General features: G+C 42.0%; 1 protein-coding gene across 10 annotated transcripts in view; it reads left to right on the top strand.

Moving 5' to 3' along the window:
* The window catches only part of LOC140458452 (protein mono-ADP-ribosyltransferase PARP6), a 156,668-nt gene that overhangs the window by 84,320 nt on the left and 50,472 nt on the right, over window positions 1-21,876 (top strand). For all 10 annotated transcript variants that reach the window (XM_072553052.1, XM_072553051.1, XM_072553050.1 and 7 more), the window contains 6 exons: window positions 2,235-2,295; window positions 10,276-10,366; window positions 14,364-14,430; window positions 15,988-16,137; window positions 17,143-17,293; window positions 19,908-19,961. In XM_072553052.1, coding sequence (XP_072409153.1) covers window positions 2,235-2,295; window positions 10,276-10,366; window positions 14,364-14,430; window positions 15,988-16,137; window positions 17,143-17,293; window positions 19,908-19,961 — 574 coding nt within the window. The remainder of the gene's footprint in view (window positions 1-2,234; window positions 2,296-10,275; window positions 10,367-14,363; window positions 14,431-15,987; window positions 16,138-17,142; window positions 17,294-19,907; window positions 19,962-21,876) is intronic.

Here is a 21,876-nt window from a genome sequence, read left to right as displayed (position 1 = left end):
GACAGGGTGACCTTCGGAGGAGAGGTGTGGATTTGATGGGCCAACTGGCCTGCTTAAACACGATGGGAATTTTAAATCTGGTAGCATCTGTGATAGGAGATACAGAGTTAATGCTTTGAAACAAAAACAGAAGTTGCTGGAAAAGTTGAACAGGTCTGGCAGCATCTGTGAAGAGAAATCAAGGTTAATGTTTTGGGTCTATTGACCCTTCCTCCGAACGGTTCTTGCAGTTAATGTTTTGAGTCTATCATGACTCTTCTTCGGAATGCCTCCTTCATTCCCTTTCATTACCTATGTGGTGGACATTATCATCATAGAGATCTGTAGCACAGGAAAAGGCCCTTCAGCCAATAAATTCTATACTGGTCAAAAACAACCACCTAACTACTCTAATTCCATTTTCCAGTAGTTGGCCCATAGCCTAGTATGCCTTGAATTCACTTTTACTGTATTTGTAATAAATACACATGGCAATTAATTTATTAAATCAAAGGTTTTGATTTACTTATTGTCATGTGTATTTATTACAAAAGATTTGATTTGATGTATTCTTGTCACATGTACTGAAATATAGTGAGAAGTATTGTTTAGTGTGCTAACCAGACAAATCATACATCAGTGTCTGAGAATCAAATGCAGAGTATAGTGTTACAGCTAAAGAGAAGGAGCAGAGAAAGATCAACTCTAATATATGAGAGCACTGTTCATAAGTCTGATAAGATTGGTTCATTGGATAAACATATGGATGAAAATGGAATAGTGTAGAATAGAAAGGCTTCAGATTGGTTCCACAGGACGGTGCCACATCGAGGACTGAAGGGCCTGTACTGCATTGTAAAGTTCTATGGTCTAACAGCAGGGAAGAATCTATTCTTGAATCTGTTGGCATTGCAACTGCACATCTAAATACATCTTAAATATTATGAGCGTTTCTGCCTTTACCACCCTTTGTCCTCATATTGCCTCTAAACCTTCTGCCCCTAGCCTTAAATCGATGTCCCCAGCCATCCATCTCTCCACAAAGGGGAAACGTTTCTCTCTGTCTCTATTCCTTGGATAAACTTAATCACGCCCCCCACCCCTGTCTCCACTACTTGAAGGGAAACGACCCCAGCTTATGCAATTTCTCTTTGTAACATGAACCATTGTACTTTGTTATAACTAAATGGCTCCATTGGTGACTGCAAAGGGAATGTGAGTGTGGAATATGCTGGTGTGAGACTAGACCAGGTCAGCTTAGTAGATGTTCCTCCCAAAGGACATTAGTGAACTTGTTGGGATTTAATAACAACCCATAAGCTTCAGGATTCCCTGTACTGAAATCTGCTTTCAGATCTAGACTTTTTAAAAATATATACACACATAAAATATAACATCAAATTCCTGCGTTAGTGGGATTGAGCTCCTATTTCTACAATTATGCACTCTGTCCATATTAGTTCAATAATATAACTGTTGAGCCACCAAAGCCCTTTGACAGCAGCACTGAATGATTTGCACTGAATTGTTGATCCACAATGGTTTGCACTTCTGCCTCACGGTGCCAGGGACCTGGGTTTAATTCCAGCCTTGAATGACTGTCTATGTGGGTTTTCACGTTCTCCCTGCGTATGTGTGGGTTTCCCTTGGGTGCTCTAGATTCCTCTCACAGTCCAAAGATTTGCAGGTTAGGTGGATTGGCCATGGAAAATTACCCAAACTCTCCAAGGATGTGCAGGCTAGGTGGATTAGCCATGGAAAATACAGGGTATGGGTCTGGCTGGGGTTTTCTTTGGAGGGGCAGTGTGATTTGATGGGCCAAAGGGCCTGCTTCCCTACGGTAGGGATTCCATTTTAAATAAGAATGTCCTAAAATTCCAAACTGGGAACTTTGAAGGAGACTGGAAGACTCCAAGTATTTCCCCTGGAGCTTCTGCTATTAGATGAAGGGGTGGTCAAGTTGTGGCGTTTTTTACTTACAAAATGCAGTGGATGCTAGTTCAGTTAATACATTTTAAAGATGAGATTTTTGCTCGACGAAGGCCCAAAAGGAAATGAAGCCAAAATGAACGGAGTTAATGGAGAGAGATTGGTCTTGATCTTATTCAACAGCAGGACAGGCTTGAAAGGGTGAATGACCTTTTCCCATTCCAATGTTCCCTCTGCGTATTTTGCAGACCATAACTGAGTAGTCCTAAAACCTTGATGTTTCTGATGAGCTGTGATTTATTACTTTAAAATATTTCTTCCTGCAGGGAATATGGGACGATTGATGATGTGGATGTGGACCTGCACATTAATATGAGCTTTCTTGATGTAAGTCCAGCATCAATTGCTGCATATTCTTCCTTTTGCTTTGTATGGTCTTAATTTACAGTCATAAAGAGTAATAAATAAAGTCCCAAAATGGGTAGTGGACATTTCTGAAAGCAAAATGTAATTCCACTGGCCCACATTAAAACTCCTGCATTTAGAGGTCACATCTTGGAGATATTACATCTACTACCTGTGACATTTTCTCTCCCAAAGTCATAGAGTTATACAGCATGGAAACAGACCATTTTGTCCAGCCATAATCCCAAACTAAACTAGTCCCACCTGCCTGCTCCGAGCCCAAACCTTTCCTATTCATGTGTCTATCCAAATATCTTTTAAACATTGTAATTGTACCTGCATCCACCACATCCTCAGCAAATTCATTCCACATGTACCACCCTCTGTGTAAAAAAAATTGCCCCTTACGTCTTTTTAAATCTCTCTCCTCTCACCTTAAAAATGTGCCCCCAGTCTTGAAATGCCCTTTTATAGGAAAAAGCTAACTACCATTAACTCTATCTATACCTCTCATTATTTAATAAACTTCTATCAGATCAACTTTCAACCAGTGCTCCAGTGAAAAAAGTCCCAGTCTCTCCAGCCTTTCTTTATAACTCAAATCTTGCATACCCGCAACATCCTGATAAGTCTCTTCTGAGCTCTCTCCAGTGTGATAATATCCTTCCAATAACTGGGCCACCAGAACTGGACACTGTATTCCAGAAGAGGCCTCACCAATGTCAATGTGATTCCCCAACTCCTATAAGAGCATAAGAACTAAGAGTAGGAGGAGGCCATCTGGCCCCTTGAGCTTGCGCCACCATTCAATTGGATCATGACTGATCTTTTTGTGGTCTCAGTTCCACACACCCACCCTCTCACCCTCCCTTAATTCCTTTACTGTTCAAAAAATTATTTACCTTAGCTTTGAAAGCATTTATTGAGGAAGCCTCAACCACTTCACTGGGCAGGGAATTCTATCGATGTACAACCCTCTGGGTGAAGAAGTTCCTCCTCACTTCAGTTTTAAATCTGCTGCCCCTAATTTTGTCTTAGTTTCACCCCCCAATGGAAATATCCTCTCGACCTCAATCGGATCTATTCCCGTCATAATTTCATATGTTTCTGAAAGAGCCCTCCTCATTCTTCGAAATTCCAATGAATATAATCCCAGTCTACTCAGTCTCTCCTCATAAGCCAACCCCTTCAACTCCAGAATCAACCTCGTGAACCTCCTCTGTACCCCATCTAGTACGAGTGCATCCTTTCTCAAGTAAGGAGACCAAAACTGCATGTAGTACTCCAGGTGTGGCCTCACCAGCACCCTGTACAGCTGCAACATGACCCCCTGCTTTTAAACTCACAATGAAGGACAAAATTGCATTTGCCTTTGTAATGACCTAAAGTACCTGCAGACCAACCTTCTGTGATTCATGCACAAGGTCACTCAGGTCCCTCTGCATAGCAGCACGCTGCAATTTTTTACAAATGAAGTAATAATCATTTTTACTATTTTTCCAACAAAATGGATGACTTCACATTTATTAACATTGTACTCCAGCTGCCAGACATTTACCCACTCATCTTAGTGTCATCTACAACCTTTGACACCCTACACATGGTCACCAACTCCAAATCATCTTTGTAAATTGTGAATAATTGCGGTCCCAACATTGATCCCTGAGGCACACCACAAGTCAGATAAGCACTCAAAGGACTGAACAATGAAGGCAAGCATGACCATAAGACCATAAGACCATAAGACATAGGAGTGGAAGTAAGGCCATTCAGCCCATCGAGTCCACTCCGCCATTCAATCATGGCTGATGGGCATTTTGACTCCACTTAACCGCATTCTCCCCATAGCCTTTAATTCCCTGAGACAACAAGAATCTATCAATCTCTGCCTTGAAGACATTTAGCGTCCCAGCCTCCACTGCACTCTGCGGCAATGAATTCCACAGGTCCACCACTCTCTGGCTGAAGAAATGTCTCCGCATTTCTGTTCTGAATTTACCCCCTCTAATTCTAAGGCTGTGTCCATGGGTCCTAGTCTCCTCACCTAACGGAAACAATTTCCTAGCATCCACCCTTTCCAAGCCATGTATTATCTTGTATGTCTCTATTAAGTCTCCCCTTAATCTTCTAAACTCCAATGAATACAATCCCAGGATCCTCAGCCGTTCCTCATATGTTAGACCTACCATTCCAGGGATCATCCGTGTGAATCTCCGCTGGACTCCGCTGACAACACCTTTTTAACCACCCTGTCTATATGTGATGCTAACTTCAAAGAATTATGTACCTGCACCCCTCGGTCCCTCTGTTTTACAACACTACCCAAGGTCCTACCATTAATTAATTCCTAATTGTATAAGCTTGAGCCCTTGTTTGTTTTACCAAAATGCAATACCTCGCATTTATCCAAATTCAACTCCATCTGCCATTTTTTTCACCCCATTGACCCATTTGATCAAGATCCCCTTGTAATCTTGAAAACTCCTATTGTAAAATAATACTATCACAATTATCATTGATTAGTTATTTTTACTGTAAGCTTCACTGATTATTTCCATTATTAAGCCCATTTTTTAAATTTAAAAATTCTCTTTTGTAGTTTATTTCTGTGGCCTGATAGACTGTTTCATTACAATATTGTCTTTACTTGGCACTTGTAAATATTTGTAACTATATTTATGAGAGATATCATTGACAATGTGAGTGTAATTGAGTGTATTTAGGACAGAGAGCGGTTGTCGATTATTAAAGGGAAAAGGCAGGAGAGTGGGTCTGAGAAGCATATTGGCTATGATCTCATGGTGGAGCGGATTCAATAGGCCAAATGGCCTCATTCTGCTCCAGTGCACACACGTTGTCAGAAAGTGTGGCTTATTTTTGAAAGAAGCTGCATTCAACCATTATTTCTTGGATGTGGCACATTATAGATTATTTTGCATAGTATGCACACATACTCACAAAGGGCTATTGCAAACCTCAGCATCTTTCATTAGGCAGAAATCCTCATTGTATTTTAAAAAATTGAACAGGTAGTTGAAGTGCCACTAACTTCCAAAGCAACAGACCAAAAACTGGAAGGTAGGATTAGCTCCTTTCACTTGGCAAGTATATGATTTTTTTTCATTACTCATTCATGGGACATGGATGTAACTGGCTGCATCTATTGCCCATCCCCAGTTGCCCTTGAGAAGGTGGTGGTGATTTGCCTTCCCTCACCACTGCAGTTGCCCCGCAATACCCCTAGGGAAAGAATCCCAGGAGTTTGATCCAGAGATGCTGAAGGAACAGCAATATATTTCCAAGTCAGGATGGTGAGTGACTCAGAAGGGAATTTGCAGGGGGTGGTGTTCCCAGATATCTGCTGCCCTTGTTCTTCTAAATGGAAGTGGTCATAAATTTGGAAGATGCTAAGGAACTTTGGTGAATTTCTGCAGTGCATCTTGTAGATATATCGTACGCAATGCTGCTGCTGAGAGTCAGTGGTGGAAGGAGTGGATGTGATGCCAATCAAGTGGGCTACTATGTCTATGGTGGGCCAAATGGCCTCCTCCTACTTTCTAGTATTGCTGAGGGACCATGCAACAACTCCTCTTTTCCACCTGGTCAAATGTCTTGGGGTGGATGGTGGCATAGTGGCAATGTCATTGGCCTCTTAATCCACAGTACTGGCCTAATGTTCTGTGGCATCGAGTTCAAATCTTGCCATGTCAGAAATTTGGAATGCAATAATTGGAATGAAAAACTAGTCTAATAATAACCACTGTCAATTGCTGTAAAAACCCACCTAGTTCACCAGTGCCCTTTTTTAGGTAAGGAAATTGCCCATCCTTCCACTCCAGACCCACAGCATAATGATTTACTCATAGTTAGGGATGGGTAATAAAAGCTGGCCCATGACACCCGCAAGGGAACTGAAGGCCAACTTTTTCACACAGGGAGTGGCTCATATGTGGAACGGACTGACAGAGGAAGTAGCTTAGAGGTACAGTTACAACATTTGAGGTAAAAACAATTACTGCAGATGCTGGAAAGCAAATACTGGATTAGTGGTGCTGGAAGAGCACAGCAGTTCAACGAGCAGCGAAATCGACGTTTCGGGCAAAAGCCCTTCATCAGGAATAAAGGCAGTGAGCCTGAAGCGTGGAGAGATAAGCTAGAGGAGGGTGGGGTGGGGAGAGAGTAGCATAGAGTACAATGGGTGAGTGGGGGAGGAGATGAAGGTGCTAGGTCAAGGAGGAGAGGGTGGAGTGGATAGGTGGAAAAGGAGATAGGCAGGTCGGACAAGTCCGGACAAGTCAAGGAGACAGTGCTGAGCTGGAAGTTTGAAACTAGGATGAGGTGGGGGAAGGGGAAATGAGGAAGCTGTTAAAGTCCACATTGATGCCCTGGGATTGAAGTGTTCCGAGGTGGAAGATGAGGCGTTCTTCCTCCAGGCGTTCAGTACATGAATAGGAAAGGTTTAGACGGATATGGGCCAAATGCAAGTAAGTGGAACAACTTTAGTTTGGGAAACTTCGTTGGTATGGATGAGTTGGACCAAAGGGTCTGTTTCTATGCTGTATGACTCTGTGACTCTGTAAGTGACCATCACTGAAATATATTAATTGTGACAGACAGTTCCTAGGGGAAAAAAAAAACAATTGGAGTGAATAGAGTTAGTTAGGAAAGGAACTATAAATAGCATACTGTCAATGAAAGAAACAATTTCAATTCCATGCAATCAGCAACTTTCTTGGGAAGAGGATGATATTTTATTTTGTCCCTGTTCATTGCAAGACTTCACCTTGAATGGTTAGTTTGCTTTGCATTGAATGATGCATCAGTCCTAAGGTACAGGCTTTGTGTCGATTATAGTCATTCAAGTAGAAATTAGCACTCTGTGGCCGTTTATTCACGAATGGATAGCTCACTCGATCTGGTGGATTGATGGAGGGAGGAACAGAGAGGATGGAATGTGAATGGGAACTGAAGCATGCATTGTGCCATATGTTGTATTAGTTTAAGCTGCTGCAGGTCTGACAACAGATGCTATATCTCCAACCAGGTCATACACACAACCAGGGTGAACCAGCTCCAGCCGAGAGGAAGGAGAAGCATTTTTCTACAAAAATAAAACACAGAAATCCATTTCTCAATGCAACTCAAAGGCAAATCCCAAGGGTTATATTTTCATCTCTAATAATTGCATGGTCTCACTTAGCTAGTGTCTTACTGGTTGAGGACTCACTGTATATATCTTCATTTCAGGAGATTACTGTTGTTTGCTTATTTCAGTGAAGCTAACTCTGCCTCGGGGCTTTTTCTTTTGGCTCATCTTGAATTGACTGTGGTCCTGTGCTGACGAATTGATTCAAGAACTACTCAGCCTCTGCCCAGTCACTGGTTGGAATTCGTGGAGTTTAATTTAATTTGTGCGCTAACCAACAGGAAAAGGCATTAAAGTTGTTGCTGGTGTTAGAGGATTTGAGCAAAAGGGAGAGGCTGAATTGACTGGGGCTGTCTCCACTGGAGAGTTGGAGGCTGAGAGATGACCTTACAAGGTTTATAAAGTCATGAGGGGCATGGTTAGGGTGAATAGCCAAGGTCTTTTCCCCAGGGGAGGGCATAGGTTTTGGGTGAGAGGGAAACAATTTAAAAGGGACTTAAGGGGTAACCTTTTCACACAGAGGGTGGTACATGTATGGAATGAGCTGCCAGAGGAAGTGGTGGAGGCTGGTACAATGACAGCATTTAAAAGGCACCTGGGTGGGTATACGAATAGGAAAGAGTTTAGAGCGTTATGGGTTAAATGTTGGCAAATGGGACTAGATGAATATAGTATATCTGGTTGGCATGGACGAGTTGGACCAAAGGTTCTTGATTTGGGCTGTACACCTCTATGGTTCCAAGTTAAGAAAGGATGGTGCAATTTCAGGTAGTACATGAACCACTATTGTCGGTCACCTGTTGTCCAACCATGTTGCGGGTAGAAATCAGCAGAAATTCATGCTTCCTAAGCCATTGTAACATTTTTCTTTACTCATTCATGGGATGTGGTCATTTCTTGCACATCCCTAATTGCACGAGGACAGGTAAGAGTCAACCACATTGTAGGTCTGGAGTCACATGTTGGCCAGACCAAGTAGGGATGACAGATTTCCTTCCCTAAAGGGTATTAGTGAACCAGATGGATTTTCCCCAACAATCATCAACGAATTCATGGTCATCATTTGACTCCAAATTTTAGATTTTTATTGAATTCAAATTTCGCCATCTGCCATGGCAGGATTTGAACCTGGGTCTTCAGATTATTCCCAGGGTCTCTAGATTAACAATCTACCAACAATACCGCTAGGCTGTCACCTCCCCATCTACTGTAATCATGTCTGCTGCACGGGGAAAGAAGCTATGGGGGACACTGGGTATGATGCCAAAGGAAAGTTCTCTTTCTAGCATTATTCCCATCCTAACTCCCAAACAGCAAACCAAAAAAACCTCACCTGCAACAGATTAAACATCCATTAACCCCAGCAAAGATTTTATGTGGCTGACAAAAAAGATGCAATTCATTTCTACTTTGTTCTCGGGTTGATAACAGCAACGCTGAATGCGCATCAATTGCCCTTGGTGCTGTCTGTTTAGTGTTAGTGTCAGTGCTTTTCTCTATAGGGGATTGATGTAACTGAATGGATTGCTGGCGAGGTTAAGAGTCATGATTTGGAAGAGCCAGTGTTGGACTGGGGTGTACAAAGTTAAAGATCACACAACACCAGGTTATAGTCCACCAGGTTATAATTGGAAGCACTAGCTTTCAGAGCGCTGCTCCTTCATCAGGTGGTTGTGGCTAAGGTTAAGAGTGACATTATATTTATGGGCAGCATGGTTAGCACTACTGCCTCAGGGCACCAGGGACCTGGGTTTGATTCCAGCCTTGGGTGATTGTCTGTACGGGTTTCCGCCAGGTTCTCTGGTTTCCTCCCACAGTCCAAAGATGTGCATCGGAACTTGGTGCTCTCAGTCATCTCCTCCTCAGCCCCACTGATGCAGATAGGGGTTTGTCCTCCACTCTGCTTCCTGAAATCAATAACCTTCACTTTGCTGATGTCGATGGAGGGCTTGTTATCTTTTCACTATGCCGTGAAGCATTCTATCTCCTTCCAGTACTCCATCTCATTGTTGTTTGAGATCCAATCTATAACAGATTATATTGAATAAGACACGAGACAAAATTTCAAGTACTCAAGCCAAGGTTCATTATAATTCTATCAAAGCCCCATGCGAATAAAACAGAAAAGGAAATGCACATTAAGAAATGCAGGGAAAAAGAGAGCTGTGAAGGAAGAAGTCAAAAGTAAAGGCAGCCCTGATGTGAACTTAATAATGGTCTTCACTTCAGTAGGTCTCAGGCAGTGCAAGTTGTATATTCAGTAGTCAGTTTTAACATAATCTTGATCTCCAGGTTCAAAGGAACTTTGAACAGAAGCTGTAGAACCAAAAATAACCATTGCCACACAGACCCAACAGGGTGTCCCTTCTTACCTAATCCCAAACAGCAAAACCTCAACTTCTCTGCATTTATCAAACAATACGGGAGTAGCTTCCAAGGGACAGAGAAGAAAAACCAAACAGCTTGATATTCTTCGATCAACAAAATTCGGCAGCGGTGAGATTTTTTTCCAACTGCTTCCGCCACTTATAGATTAAATACATGAGCAGAGCCTGTGATGCGATACCCTTTTCTATGTCCCAGTGGATGGAGCTGGTGTCTTGGGTCTAATGATCTTTATGTGGTATGTACTTTATGTTTTTAGGTTGCTAAGCAACAATGTCCATTAAAGGCCTGTCTAAGCGCAGGCATTTTGCTTGAATTCCACAGCAATAAAATAGCCCACTATAGTTCGTGGTGGTTTCAGGATCAGATATTAAGTGAGAACTCATTGAACAATGTTTTGCTGTGTGTAACCAATTGTAATTTGATAACAGGAGGAGATAGCAACAGCCTGGAAGGTGGCAAGGACTGAGCCAATGGTACTCAGGCTGAGATTTTCTCTGTCTCAGTACCTGGATGGACCTGGTAAGTAACGAGTGTGAATTTTACTAAACATTTTTCCTTGAAATTTTCTCGACTGAATTCTGCAGTTGACTCACTGACTTTTTGTTATTTGCTTATGGGTTGTGGGCTTTTTTTGGCTAGGCCAGCATTTATCACCCATCCCTAATTGCCCCAGAGGAGTCACACAAATTGCTGTGCGTCATGTAGGCCAGATCCAGTAAGGATGGCAGTTTCCTTCCGAGAGGGCATCAGTGAACCAGATGGATTTTTCTGACAATCAATTCATGGTCACCATTAGACCCTTAGTTCCGGATTATTTATTGAATTCAGATTCGACCATGGTGGGATTCGAACCCAGGTCTCCACAGCATTAGCTGAGTTTCTGGATTAATATTCTTGTGATAAAATCACTGGACCATTGCATTGTAGGCAAATCACTGGCCCTAATAATGCACATAGGACAAGCACTCTGTGGGGAGATGGTGATGTAGTGGTAATACGAGTGCCCTTAATATCACCAAAGGCTCAGTCTAATGGACATGAGCTCAAATTGCATTACAGTAACTGGTGGCATTTCAATTCAGATTAACAAATCTGGAATATGAAAGCAGTCTCTGTAATAGTAATCATGGCATCTATCATTTTGTTTTTTATTTTAAAAATGTACTTTATTCATAAAAAAATTCATTTTATATATATACAAAGTCACAAATGCAGTTCGGTTCTGTACAGTAGCATATCAAGGAAACAATCAAACATTGGAGTTTGATTCTATCCAAACAAATCAAAGGTGTCTCTTACTTGAACCAGACAATATTTACATGCATTTGATGTATGAGATGGGTCTAACAGACCCCAATTTACCTTTGGCAGAAAGACCTCAGACAGTGGGCTTTCCCCACTGCGCCTTGGCAGCAGCTTCCCCACGCTTTAGTGCATCCCTCAGCACGTGGTCTTAGCTATCATTTAATTTTTTTTAAGTTTCAAACATATACTTTATTCTTAAAAAATATCTTTGTATATATACATAGTCGCAAACACAGTTCGGCTTTGTACAATTGCATATCATGGGACTCTATCCAAATAGACCAAAAACCTCTCTTACACATACAATACTATATTTACATACATTTATTGTTGTAAAACACACCTATTCACTAATGCTTTTGGAAAGGAAAGGTCCCAAAATAAATTGGTCTGATTCACATGTGTCTCCTGGTCAATGTTACTTTTGAACTCATTGTTGCCTTCGGTAATAGATGAGTTCAAGGGCAATTGGAGATGCTGACCTTGTTAACAACCCCCACATAACTTGATAACACGTAAATACTGCAAATCAGCAGCAATTAGTTTCTCTCTGTCTCCATCCTTTGCAGATGATAATACGACATCGAGTAAATTATATGTTGCTAATTATAAAATCTGTTTTATGCTTTATCTGTTGAGCTATTAAGGGCTGATTCATTTCTTAGGTAAAATACCTTTTCTTATAGGTGCATAAATACATTCCAATAATTTACTTTAATGCAATTTATTTGCCGTGCAAAATGATCGCAAGCTGTTTCACAGATGTGTCATTCACTGTGGAATTATTCACCACTTTAACATATCTCAGGTTTATGCCCATTTCTCCATATCCCCAATACCTGTCAGTTGAGTGGAACCAAACATTGCCCATGTAGTTGAAACTTTGCTGAGATTGGCTTCTAACCAGCATGGACTTGATGGGCCAAAGGGTCTTCATCACTGTAGATCAGTGATTGATTTATTGTCAAGTGTGCTGGAGTACAGTGCAAAGCTTTGTTTATGAACAGTACAAGCAGATCATAGCAAGCAAGCATGTAAGGATCAAAAACACTTAGGTAGAAGCATATAGATTACATGCACAGGACATGCCCTAGGGGACATCAGTGTTAGCAAGATCAGTTTTATTTGTGGCTGATAATGGCTGTATGCATCTATGACTGTAAAAGAATGCAGCTTCCTTTACTGCTATTTGCACTAAGACACATTGTGAGATTTTCTGAGCAAGATAATACTGCAATCTTTAACTTCTATTTATATTATCTGATTTACAAGACCAAGTCTTTAAAGACGACTGACATTTTCTTTCGAAAAGGTTATTCTTTCATGGGGTGTGGGTGTTGCTGGCAAGGCCGACATTAGTTCCTCCATCCCTAATTGCCCTTGACCTGGATGGCTCGCTCAGTGATTCTAAGAGGGTGGTTAAGAGCTAATTACTTTGCAGTGGGCCTGGAGTCACGGGTAGGTCAGACTGGGTAAGGATGGCAGACTTCCTTTCCTGATGGGGAACAGATGAAAGTTTCATGGTCACCATTGCAGAAATTAGCTTTCAATTCCAGTTTGATCAATTCATTATATTTACATTCCCCCATAACTGCTGCAACGGACTTTGAACCTGTAATCTAGGCCTCTGCATTACTCTCTGTGAGTCAGCACTTATTGCCTCAAGGCTAATCCTGTTTCTTCCCCTCAGATGATCTGTAAAATATTTTCCAGCATTTTTTGCTGTCATTTCAGAACTCTACTTTTTTCTACTGTGTGTCTATAGTGCAATGGTGGTCACCAGTAGAGTGTTGTTGGTCTAAGTCTCTAAAATTGTGTGGATTCAAGTTTCCAGTGAGGACTAGATCCTGTAGTCCATGTTGATACTCCAGTGCAGAAGATGGAAGATCTGTCTCTTGGATAAGATATTCATTTGAGAGTTTCTTTCCAATCTAATAATATGGAGCACCAATAATGTTTTTGTGGTGTTAGCTGAAGGGGAGGGATGGGGGTCTCCTCATATTTTGGCCAATCTTTCCTCCTCATCAAAAAAAAGAGTAGCCACTCATAATTAGTTGTGAGATTTTGCTGTGCACAAAATGGCTGCCACATTCCCCATATTTTTGAATTAGTTCACTTCTGTGAAGTTCTTTGAAGAGCGTTGCAGCAAAAATATTTCTTGGAGTAGCAAGCCTTGCTTCTTCCCACCTCTCAGTTGTTCAATGTTAAATTCTGGTGAATTTAAAGAGTATTCAAAGTTAAAAATCACACAACACCAGGTTATAGTCCAACAGGTTTAATTGGAAGCACACTAGCTTTCGGAGTGCTGCTCCTTCATCAGGTGGTTGTGGAGGATACAATTGTAAGGCACAGAATTTATAGCAAAAATTTACAGTGTGATGTAACTGAAATTATACATTGAAAAATACCTTGATTGTCTGTTGAGTCTTTCATCTGTTCGAATAGTTTCACTTCTTTCATGTGTAAATCACAAAATCTTTTTTTAAAAGTTGCATTCTCAGATTAGCTGTAATAATTGGTGTTAGCTAGACAATATGTTGAAGGTGTTGGCCCCCTGTGTTCTCTGTCTATGCCATGATGTTTAGATTGATTCTAATCTAAAAAGTGAGATAACAGAGTTTTATATGAATTCATGCAGTACAATGTAACCCTGCAAGTACAAATTCACCCCACAAAATATATGTGTGCATGTGGGTCTTTGTGTCTGTCTCTGTGTGTGTCTGTCTGGGTTGGGGGTTGTGAGTGTGAGAGAGTGTATATGTGTGTGTAGTGAGTGTAGAGTGTCTTAAGTCTGTGAGGGGGTGCATGTGTGAGTGTGGAAGTGTGTGTGTGTGTGTTTGGGGTGGGGGGTGGTGAGTGTGAGAGAGAGTGTATATGTGTGTAGAGTGGTCTAAGTCTCTGAGAGGATGCCTGTGTGAGTGTGGGAGTGTGTGTGTCTGTAAGGGTGTGTGTGAGTGTCTGTGTATATGTGTGTCTGTGTGCATGTGCGTGTATAGGAGTGTGTCTGTGTGTGTGTGTTCGTGTGTCTGTGTGCATGTGCGTGTATAGGAGTGCCTCTGTGTGTGTGTGTGTGTGTGTGTGTGTGTGTAGGAGTGTCTGTGTGTGTCTATAGTGCAATGGTGGTCACCTGTAGAGTGTTGATTGTAACCCTTTGACCTAGTAGCCATTGTCATGAGACCCTCACAGTGACCCTGTTTTAATTTCCCGACAGAGCCATCGGTAGATGTTTTCCAGCCATCCAATAAAGAAGGGTTTGGCCTTGGACTTCAACTGAAGAAGTGAGTACACGGATCCAAAATAATTTCACAAAAATCGGTGATCATCACTTCATGGGATCTTGCTGAGTCCAATAGCTTTTGCACTGTCTTATTTTCAACTGTGACAACACTTCATTGCCTGTAAAGTGCTTTGTGATATCCTGAGGCTGTGAAAAGCATTATCTCAATGTAAAAAATTCTCTTTATATCAGAATGTTATCTTTTAAAATCATGATTACAAGTAATTGCATAGGGATTATATGTGTAACTATATCTCTCAAAAGACAATCAAAGTCTTGCAAATGATCTGCATTTTCTGTAGGTGTCAAACTGATCTGTAAAAACATTCCCATCACATTGTCATTAATTCCAACCCTCTATTTATAAAACTGCGTAACTTGAATCTCATCAAGCACGACCATGAGAGATCTGGCAGGGCATGTAAAACATGTGCACAATACAAAGTGAGGTCAATTTTATGGTTACCAAACAGCTGATTTGAACAGGAGGGGCCATGTAAACGAAAGTGATTGGCAGCCCATTGTCTTCCTGTCACACCCCTCATGCTGCCCCCCCCCCGACATAATAAAGAGAAGACCTATTAGCACGGAGATAAGGAGAAACTTCTTCAGCCAGAGAGTGGTGAATCTCTGGAACTCATTGTCTCAGAAGGCTATGGAGGCCAGGTCATTGAGTATATTTGAAACAGAGAGAGAGAAATGCTTGATTGCCAAGGAGATCAAAGGTTATGGGCAGAAAATGGGAAAATGGGATTGGAAAATTTATCAGCCATGATTGAATGGGGGAGCATACTTGATGGGCCGAATGGCCTAATTACTGATGCTATGCTGTATGCTCTTATAGCAAAGGATAGCCAACGCCTTAGTAACAGCCAGCACTCCCTTAAGCCTATTGAAGTCCTTGAATGGAAATGAACTGCCACATAAGGGCCTCCTTCTATGCGTCCCGCAATTTTCCTGTCTGTGAGGGAAGACGAGAACAAGGTGGGGGCAGTATTGCAGCTCGCCATTATTACGATCCCAGCTGATATTATATCAGACAAGTCAAATCCCAGAGTGAAATCTGACTTGCTAGATCTTAAATTTGTATTGTTTATATGAACCCGGCTCCCAAAACTAAGATAAGCAAGTAAGAATTTTTTGGACCAAAGGAGAAAGTGAGGATTGGAAATGTTGGAGATCAGAGACAAAACATGTGGTGCTGGAGAAGCACAGTGGGTCAGGCAGCATCTGGGAACAGGAGAGTCAACATTTCGAGCATAAACTCCTTCCTGATGAAGAACTTATGCTTGAAATGCCGACTCTCCTGCTCCTTGGATGCTGCCTGACTGGCTGTGCTTTGCCAGCACCGCATTTTTCGACTCGATTTTTGGGACAAAAGTCCAGGTACGACTTTTACATGAGATGGACAATTACTTGTACAGGTCCTGACCAAAGGATGCAGGCGATGGAGTAGGCTCAGCTCCTGAGAAAAGTCTTAACCATTTGTTGGGAATGGAGATGACCGTGAGATGTTTGTGCGAAGATGGTCAGTGTCCTTTGTTGGTCCTTTTTGCAGAATCCTAGGAATGTTCACATCTCAACAGTGGAAGCACCTAAGCAACGATTTCCTGAAACGCCAACAAGAGAAGAGGCAGAGCTGGTTCAAGTCGAGCAGTCGAGTGAAGAAATTCCGATCTGGGCTCAGCATCTTCTCGTCAATCCCAAAGTAAGGGGAATCGTGGGCTAGGTGCAAAACTGATAGTGTTAAGGGCAGCATCGTGTGATTCTTGATAGAGAAAGGTCACCAACCATAGCCACTGAGATATCTTACCTTTTTCCCAATCTCTAAATGTATTTAGGACTAACGTAGGAAAGTGTTTGAAGAAAATAGACATTAAAAAAAACAAATTAAGTGTTGATTTCTCTGCTTGCAACAGCTTCTAGGGCCCTAATCTTTAATCCTGGGAGGTACCAGGAAAATCTCTGAAGGGTGGCTACCTGCAATCGGGTATTTTAAAATATACGATTCCATTAATTAACATACGTAAGTGTTGCCAATAAATACTGACCCAGCCAGAGATGCTGATATCCCATAAGAGAATGGAAAAGTAGGAAGAGTTCCGTTGGCTTCTTGGGTAGAATCCTTCCTTCTGAGCCAGTGGCCTGCGGTTCGAGACTCAATTTCGGATTTGACCGAGGCAAGAGGTGCATTCATGACATATCCCAATCATTAATGTGCAAGTCCTGCCAATGTATTAGTGGTAGGGCTGGGAATGTCTTCTAGTCAGCTATACTCAGTCTGGTGTGGCACCTTTCCCGCGATGGCCTCTGATGGTAGCTGACGGCCTGGTCTAGGTAAAGTGAGTGTCAGAAACAACCATTGCTGCCTCTGTCCCATGCAATTCTAGATATGGGAAGAGACTCAAAAAGAATTGATAGAGTCTTTTCCATACTAACAAACAATTTGGTGAAAATCCTACTAACACTGAACTGATGACTTCCTTCTGTAGGAGCACTATAATATTGCCATTGCTGATAGGATCATTGATGAGTGATTAACGCCATTGACAATTGCGAAGTAGCTGTCCATGAAAAGCGAAATGTTGATCTTACTCTCTGATGACAAAATGATGCAGAAGAAGGCCATTCGGGCCATTGTGCCTGTACCGGCAGCTCATTGTTTGTATCATCCTGCCAACTGATAAAACAATCTCTCCACCTCTTGTTCCAGGTCTCCAAGTTTTCCCCTCATTCAGGACTCCATGCTGAAGAGCAAACTCGGGGTGCCAGATCTCCGAGTCAATCGCATCATTAATCGTTCCATCTCTTGCACCATGAAATCGCCCAAAGTGGAACTCCTTGGAATCCCCTCGGCTAATCAGGCAAGATCCCCCCCCCACCTCCCCACCCTCCCTCACCACCTCTGTAATGTAAAATCATAATGAAGTTACCACAGCTCAAGAGGAGTATAGGGCTGCCGTCTCATTAGAGAGTGTTATGGAGCAGAGCAAACCACCTCAAAATATATTTACAAAGGTAGCCTATACCATAATGTTTTCTTATTTTAAAGGTAAATGTGAGATGTTGCATTTCAACTGGTCAAACTACCAGATTTAAAGTAAAACAGACTTTATTCATCCACTATAGTTAAAATACAATGAACAAAGAACTAAGAAAATTACAGCACAGAAACAGGCCCTTCACCCTCTAAGCCTTCGCCGATCCAAATCCTCTCTCTAAACCTGTTGCCTGTTTCCTAAGGGTCTGTATCCCTTTGCTCCCTGCCCAGTCATGCATCCATCTGGAATGAAAGAAATGGAATAACTTAACGCTGTTGGAAAATTTGGTAACTGTGACTAATGAACTGTTCCAATATAGTAACATCCCATAACCCCTTGGCAAAAAGACACATTCAGGAACCAGATTATCTTACGTGCAACTCCCATAGCAGGCATAGATACCCCAGCTTTTGGTTGTAAATGAGAGAGGGAAAAAATTAGCTTTCACTTCTTCAAGGCCCCCAGTAGCAACTGCTGAGAGCTAAAGCTAAAAATCCTGGATCTGCGAGAGCTCGACCACACCCATTCAGGCTGCTTCTATTGTTCCAACTTTGAAAAATTCACTCAAGGCCTCACAAGTTGGTTACCTTCTCATAGACTGCTTGTTTTCTGGCCCCCAATCTCTTTCTACAAGAAACCAGGACAAAACGCACCTCTGAAAGCCACAGTATCATCACGAGAGAGATGATTGATGATGAATTTAAACTGAGGGTCAATGTGCTTAAGGCAAGGGGAGAGGTTGAGAAAGTGGGATTTTCATGGTAACCTCAGGCTTTGAGCCTGTACTGTTGACATCATTCTGCATCACAAGCCAGCTCTCCAGCCAACTGTGTAAATTATCTACAACTGCTGGCTCATTTAAGTAGATGGCGATGCATTTACACAACCTGGATAACTCAAAGCTTTTCACAGTTTATGACAAACAATGCTAAGCCATTTGAATTGTGTACATTTTAAGGTGAAAGGCACTCCCCAAGTGATGATTATGTCTCAGCACAGATCGTTCAGAGTGACAGTGACCAACAATGATAAATCATTCAACAATAAATTATATTCCACAATTCTCACTATATTCTCCCAGTAGAATAGCTGAGCAGCGTGGTGACTTATTGGTTAGCACTGCTGCCTCACAGCACCAGGGACTCAGGTTTGATTCCAGTCTCAGGTGACTTGCTGTGTGGAGTTTGCACATTCTCCCCGTATCTATGCAGGTTTCCTCCAGGTGGTTGGGTTTTCTCCCACAGTCCAAAGAAATGCATGTTAGGTGGATTGGCCATGCTAAATTGCCCCACAGTGCTAGGTGCGTTAGTCAGAGGGAATTGGGCTTGGGTGGGTTACTCTTCAGAGGGTCATTGTGGACTTGTTGGGCCAAATGGCCTGTTTCCACACTGTAGGGAATCTAATCTTAAATACTTGGATTCTCCTTGCTCTGTTCCATCACTGTGGAAAACAGTTGTGATAGGCCAAAGGAGAATTGCGCATGGTCAAAATGCGTTTCTGTGTGTCTGTGAGCTTATAACTTATTTTACAGTTCAGCAAGAATCCAATTTAAAAAAAAGCAAAAGTAAATCTGAAACAAACACAGAGAATGCTAAAGCAGCTCAGCAGGTCTGGCAGCATCTGTGGAGAGAGAATCAGAGGTAACATTGGAGTCCTATGGAACTCTTCCTCAGAGCAGGCTGTTGTACTGAGTCAGAATTTTCTAAGCTGAGGCAAATGGGATTACAGTGACATAGCAGTGATGTCACTGGGTCAGAAATCCAAAAGCCTCGGGCTGTGGGTTCAAATCCCATCATGGCAGTTTATGCAATTTGAGTTTGATGAATAATTCTGAAATTGAACACAAGTCTCAGGAATGGTCACCATAACAACTATCATTGACTGTTGAAAAAACAAACTACCAGTTTCACTATTGCTCCTTGGTAAAATCTGCTTGTCCTGACCCTGGTCTGGCCTACGTGTAACTCCAGGCAAAGTGGTTGACTCTTAACTGCCCTCTGAAATGGCTCAGTAAGTCTCTGGGTTGGGGAGGTGATAGCCTAGTGGCATTACTGCTTGCTTTCATTCTAGTGATAATGTTCTGGAGACCTGGCTTCAAATCCCAATATGATAGAAATCTGGAATTAAGAGGCTAATGATGACCATAAAACTCTTGCCAATTATTGGAAAACTCCACCTGGTTCACTGATGACCTTTATGCGGTGTTCTTACCTGGTCTGACCTACATGTGACCCCAGACCCACAGCAATGTGGTTGGCGATTAGGGATGGGCAATAAATGTTAGCCCAGTCAGCAATGCCCATGTTCTGTGAATGCAAAACTGATACTGGCATTTTTGGTGATGCCCACATCCAATTGTTGCATTTATGGTTAATTTTTAAAACATAAAATACTTCATTTGCTGAATCTGTTACAAATTTTATCTATTTATCCACAGGCTGGGAGCCACTGCAAGAACATTCCAACATTAGAGTATGGCTTTCTTGTACAGGTAAACTCTGAGAAAATTGTGGCACTAATAGTCAATAATGAGCAACAAATGAATGATTTCAAAAATGTTAGCCAATTATAATGAGACCATAAGAAATAAGATCAAGCCTCTAAAGCCTGCTCTGCTATTCAGTAAGATCGTGACTGAACTGACGTCCCTCAGGCCCATTTTTCTGCACTTTCCCCGTAACCTTTGGTCCTTCTACTGACCAAAAATCTATCTATCTCAGCTTTATGGACACTTCTTTCCTGTCAGCTCCTTCTCCTTCAAACCCTTGCATCGAATCCCATCTTCCCAAGTCATTCTCCTTTCCATGGTTTTCGTCTACCTCCTCAATGCCTTATGAAGACATCTGTTCACGAATGCTATGAAACAGAATGAAGAGGAAACCTATGTGTAATGATAATGGAGATCCAAACATAAATTACAATTGCAAACGAAGTGTCAATCTGTTGAGCCGTCTCTCAGCTGGTTAAACTGAGGCAGGGCAGGACTTAGAACAAGCTGTCTATTTACTGAGCAAACTACATCTGTTTAAAAGAGTCATTATGTACTACAACAGAGCTCATGATCAAAATAACAGCAAAGTCTTCGGATTAGGGGCAGCACAGTGACTCAGTGGTTAGCACTGCTGTCACACAGCATCAGGGACCCAGGTTCAATTCCCACCTTGGGTGCCTGTCTGTGTGGAGTTTGCACGTTGTCCCCATATCTGTATGGGTTTCCTCCGGGTGCTCTGGTTTCCTCCCCCAATCCAAAGATGTGCAGGTCAGGTGAATTGGCCATTGCTAAATTGCCCGTAGTGTTAGGTGCATTAGTCAGGGGTAAATATAAGGTAGTGGAATGAAATATAAGGTGTGGGTGGGTAACTCTTTGGAGGGTCGGTGTGGACTTGATGGACTGTAGGGAATTTAATCTAATCTAATTGAAAAAGGAAAAAGTTGTAGAAAGTGGGAGGACATTTACCTAATACACAATTATGTACAGGTGTCCCCCTCTATCTGAAAGTAGAACGTTTGTAAGCCGAAATGGTGTAAAGCGAAAGAACAATTACCGTTAGTTTATATTGCAAAAATCTTTCCGTGTTCCCAGTCCCAAAAAAAACCTATCAAATCATACCAAATAACACATAAAACCTAAAATAACACGAACATATAGTCAAGGGCATTGGAGGTTGGGGTAGTGGAAGGTACAGGATACCTTAGGACACGTCTTGCCAACAGAGGTTCAAAATAAATGGAGATAAAGCACAAATGCTCACAGACACAGGTCAAAGCTGTGGTGGCTTGATGCTGAGTGTAGTTTCCGGGGAAGGCATTTGGTGACGCCATTCTCACTGAGCACGCTTTTTTGTAAAAGCGAAGATTCTCTTTTGGTTAGTGAAAACAGGGTTGAAAGTAAGTCTTTTGTAAAAGTGACTTGGCGTAAAGCGAACTTTTAAAAAGCGGGGAATACCTGTATTTCAAATAAATCCCAGTCCATAAGGATCTAGGAGCAGAAGTGGGCCTTTCAACCCATCAAGTCTTCTCTGTCTTTCAATAAGGTCATGGCTGATTTGATAATTCTCAACAATCCATTGTCAATTGTCAGGAAAAACCATTCTGGCTCACTAAGTCCATTAGCAAAGGAAACTGCCATCCTTACCTGATCAGGCCTACATGTGACTCCAGACCCACAGCAACGTGGCTGACTCTTAACTGCCCTCTGGGCAATTAGGGATGGGCAATAAATGCTGACTTAGCCAGTAATGCACTCATCCCATGAATGAATACTCCACTCTCCTGTCTTTTCTGTTTAACACTTAATTCCCTTTTTGATTCCCTGATTAAAGATCTGTCTATCTCAGCCTTGAATTTAGTTAATGGCCCAGCTTCAAGAGTCCACTATGGTAAAGAGTTGCACAGATTCACTCGCT

The sequence above is a fragment of the Chiloscyllium punctatum genome, chromosome 33, assembly GCF_047496795.1.
Source record: "Chiloscyllium punctatum isolate Juve2018m chromosome 33, sChiPun1.3, whole genome shotgun sequence".
NCBI lineage: Eukaryota > Metazoa > Chordata > Chondrichthyes > Orectolobiformes > Hemiscylliidae > Chiloscyllium > Chiloscyllium punctatum.
This window is presented reverse-complemented; position numbering and strand designations above follow the sequence as displayed.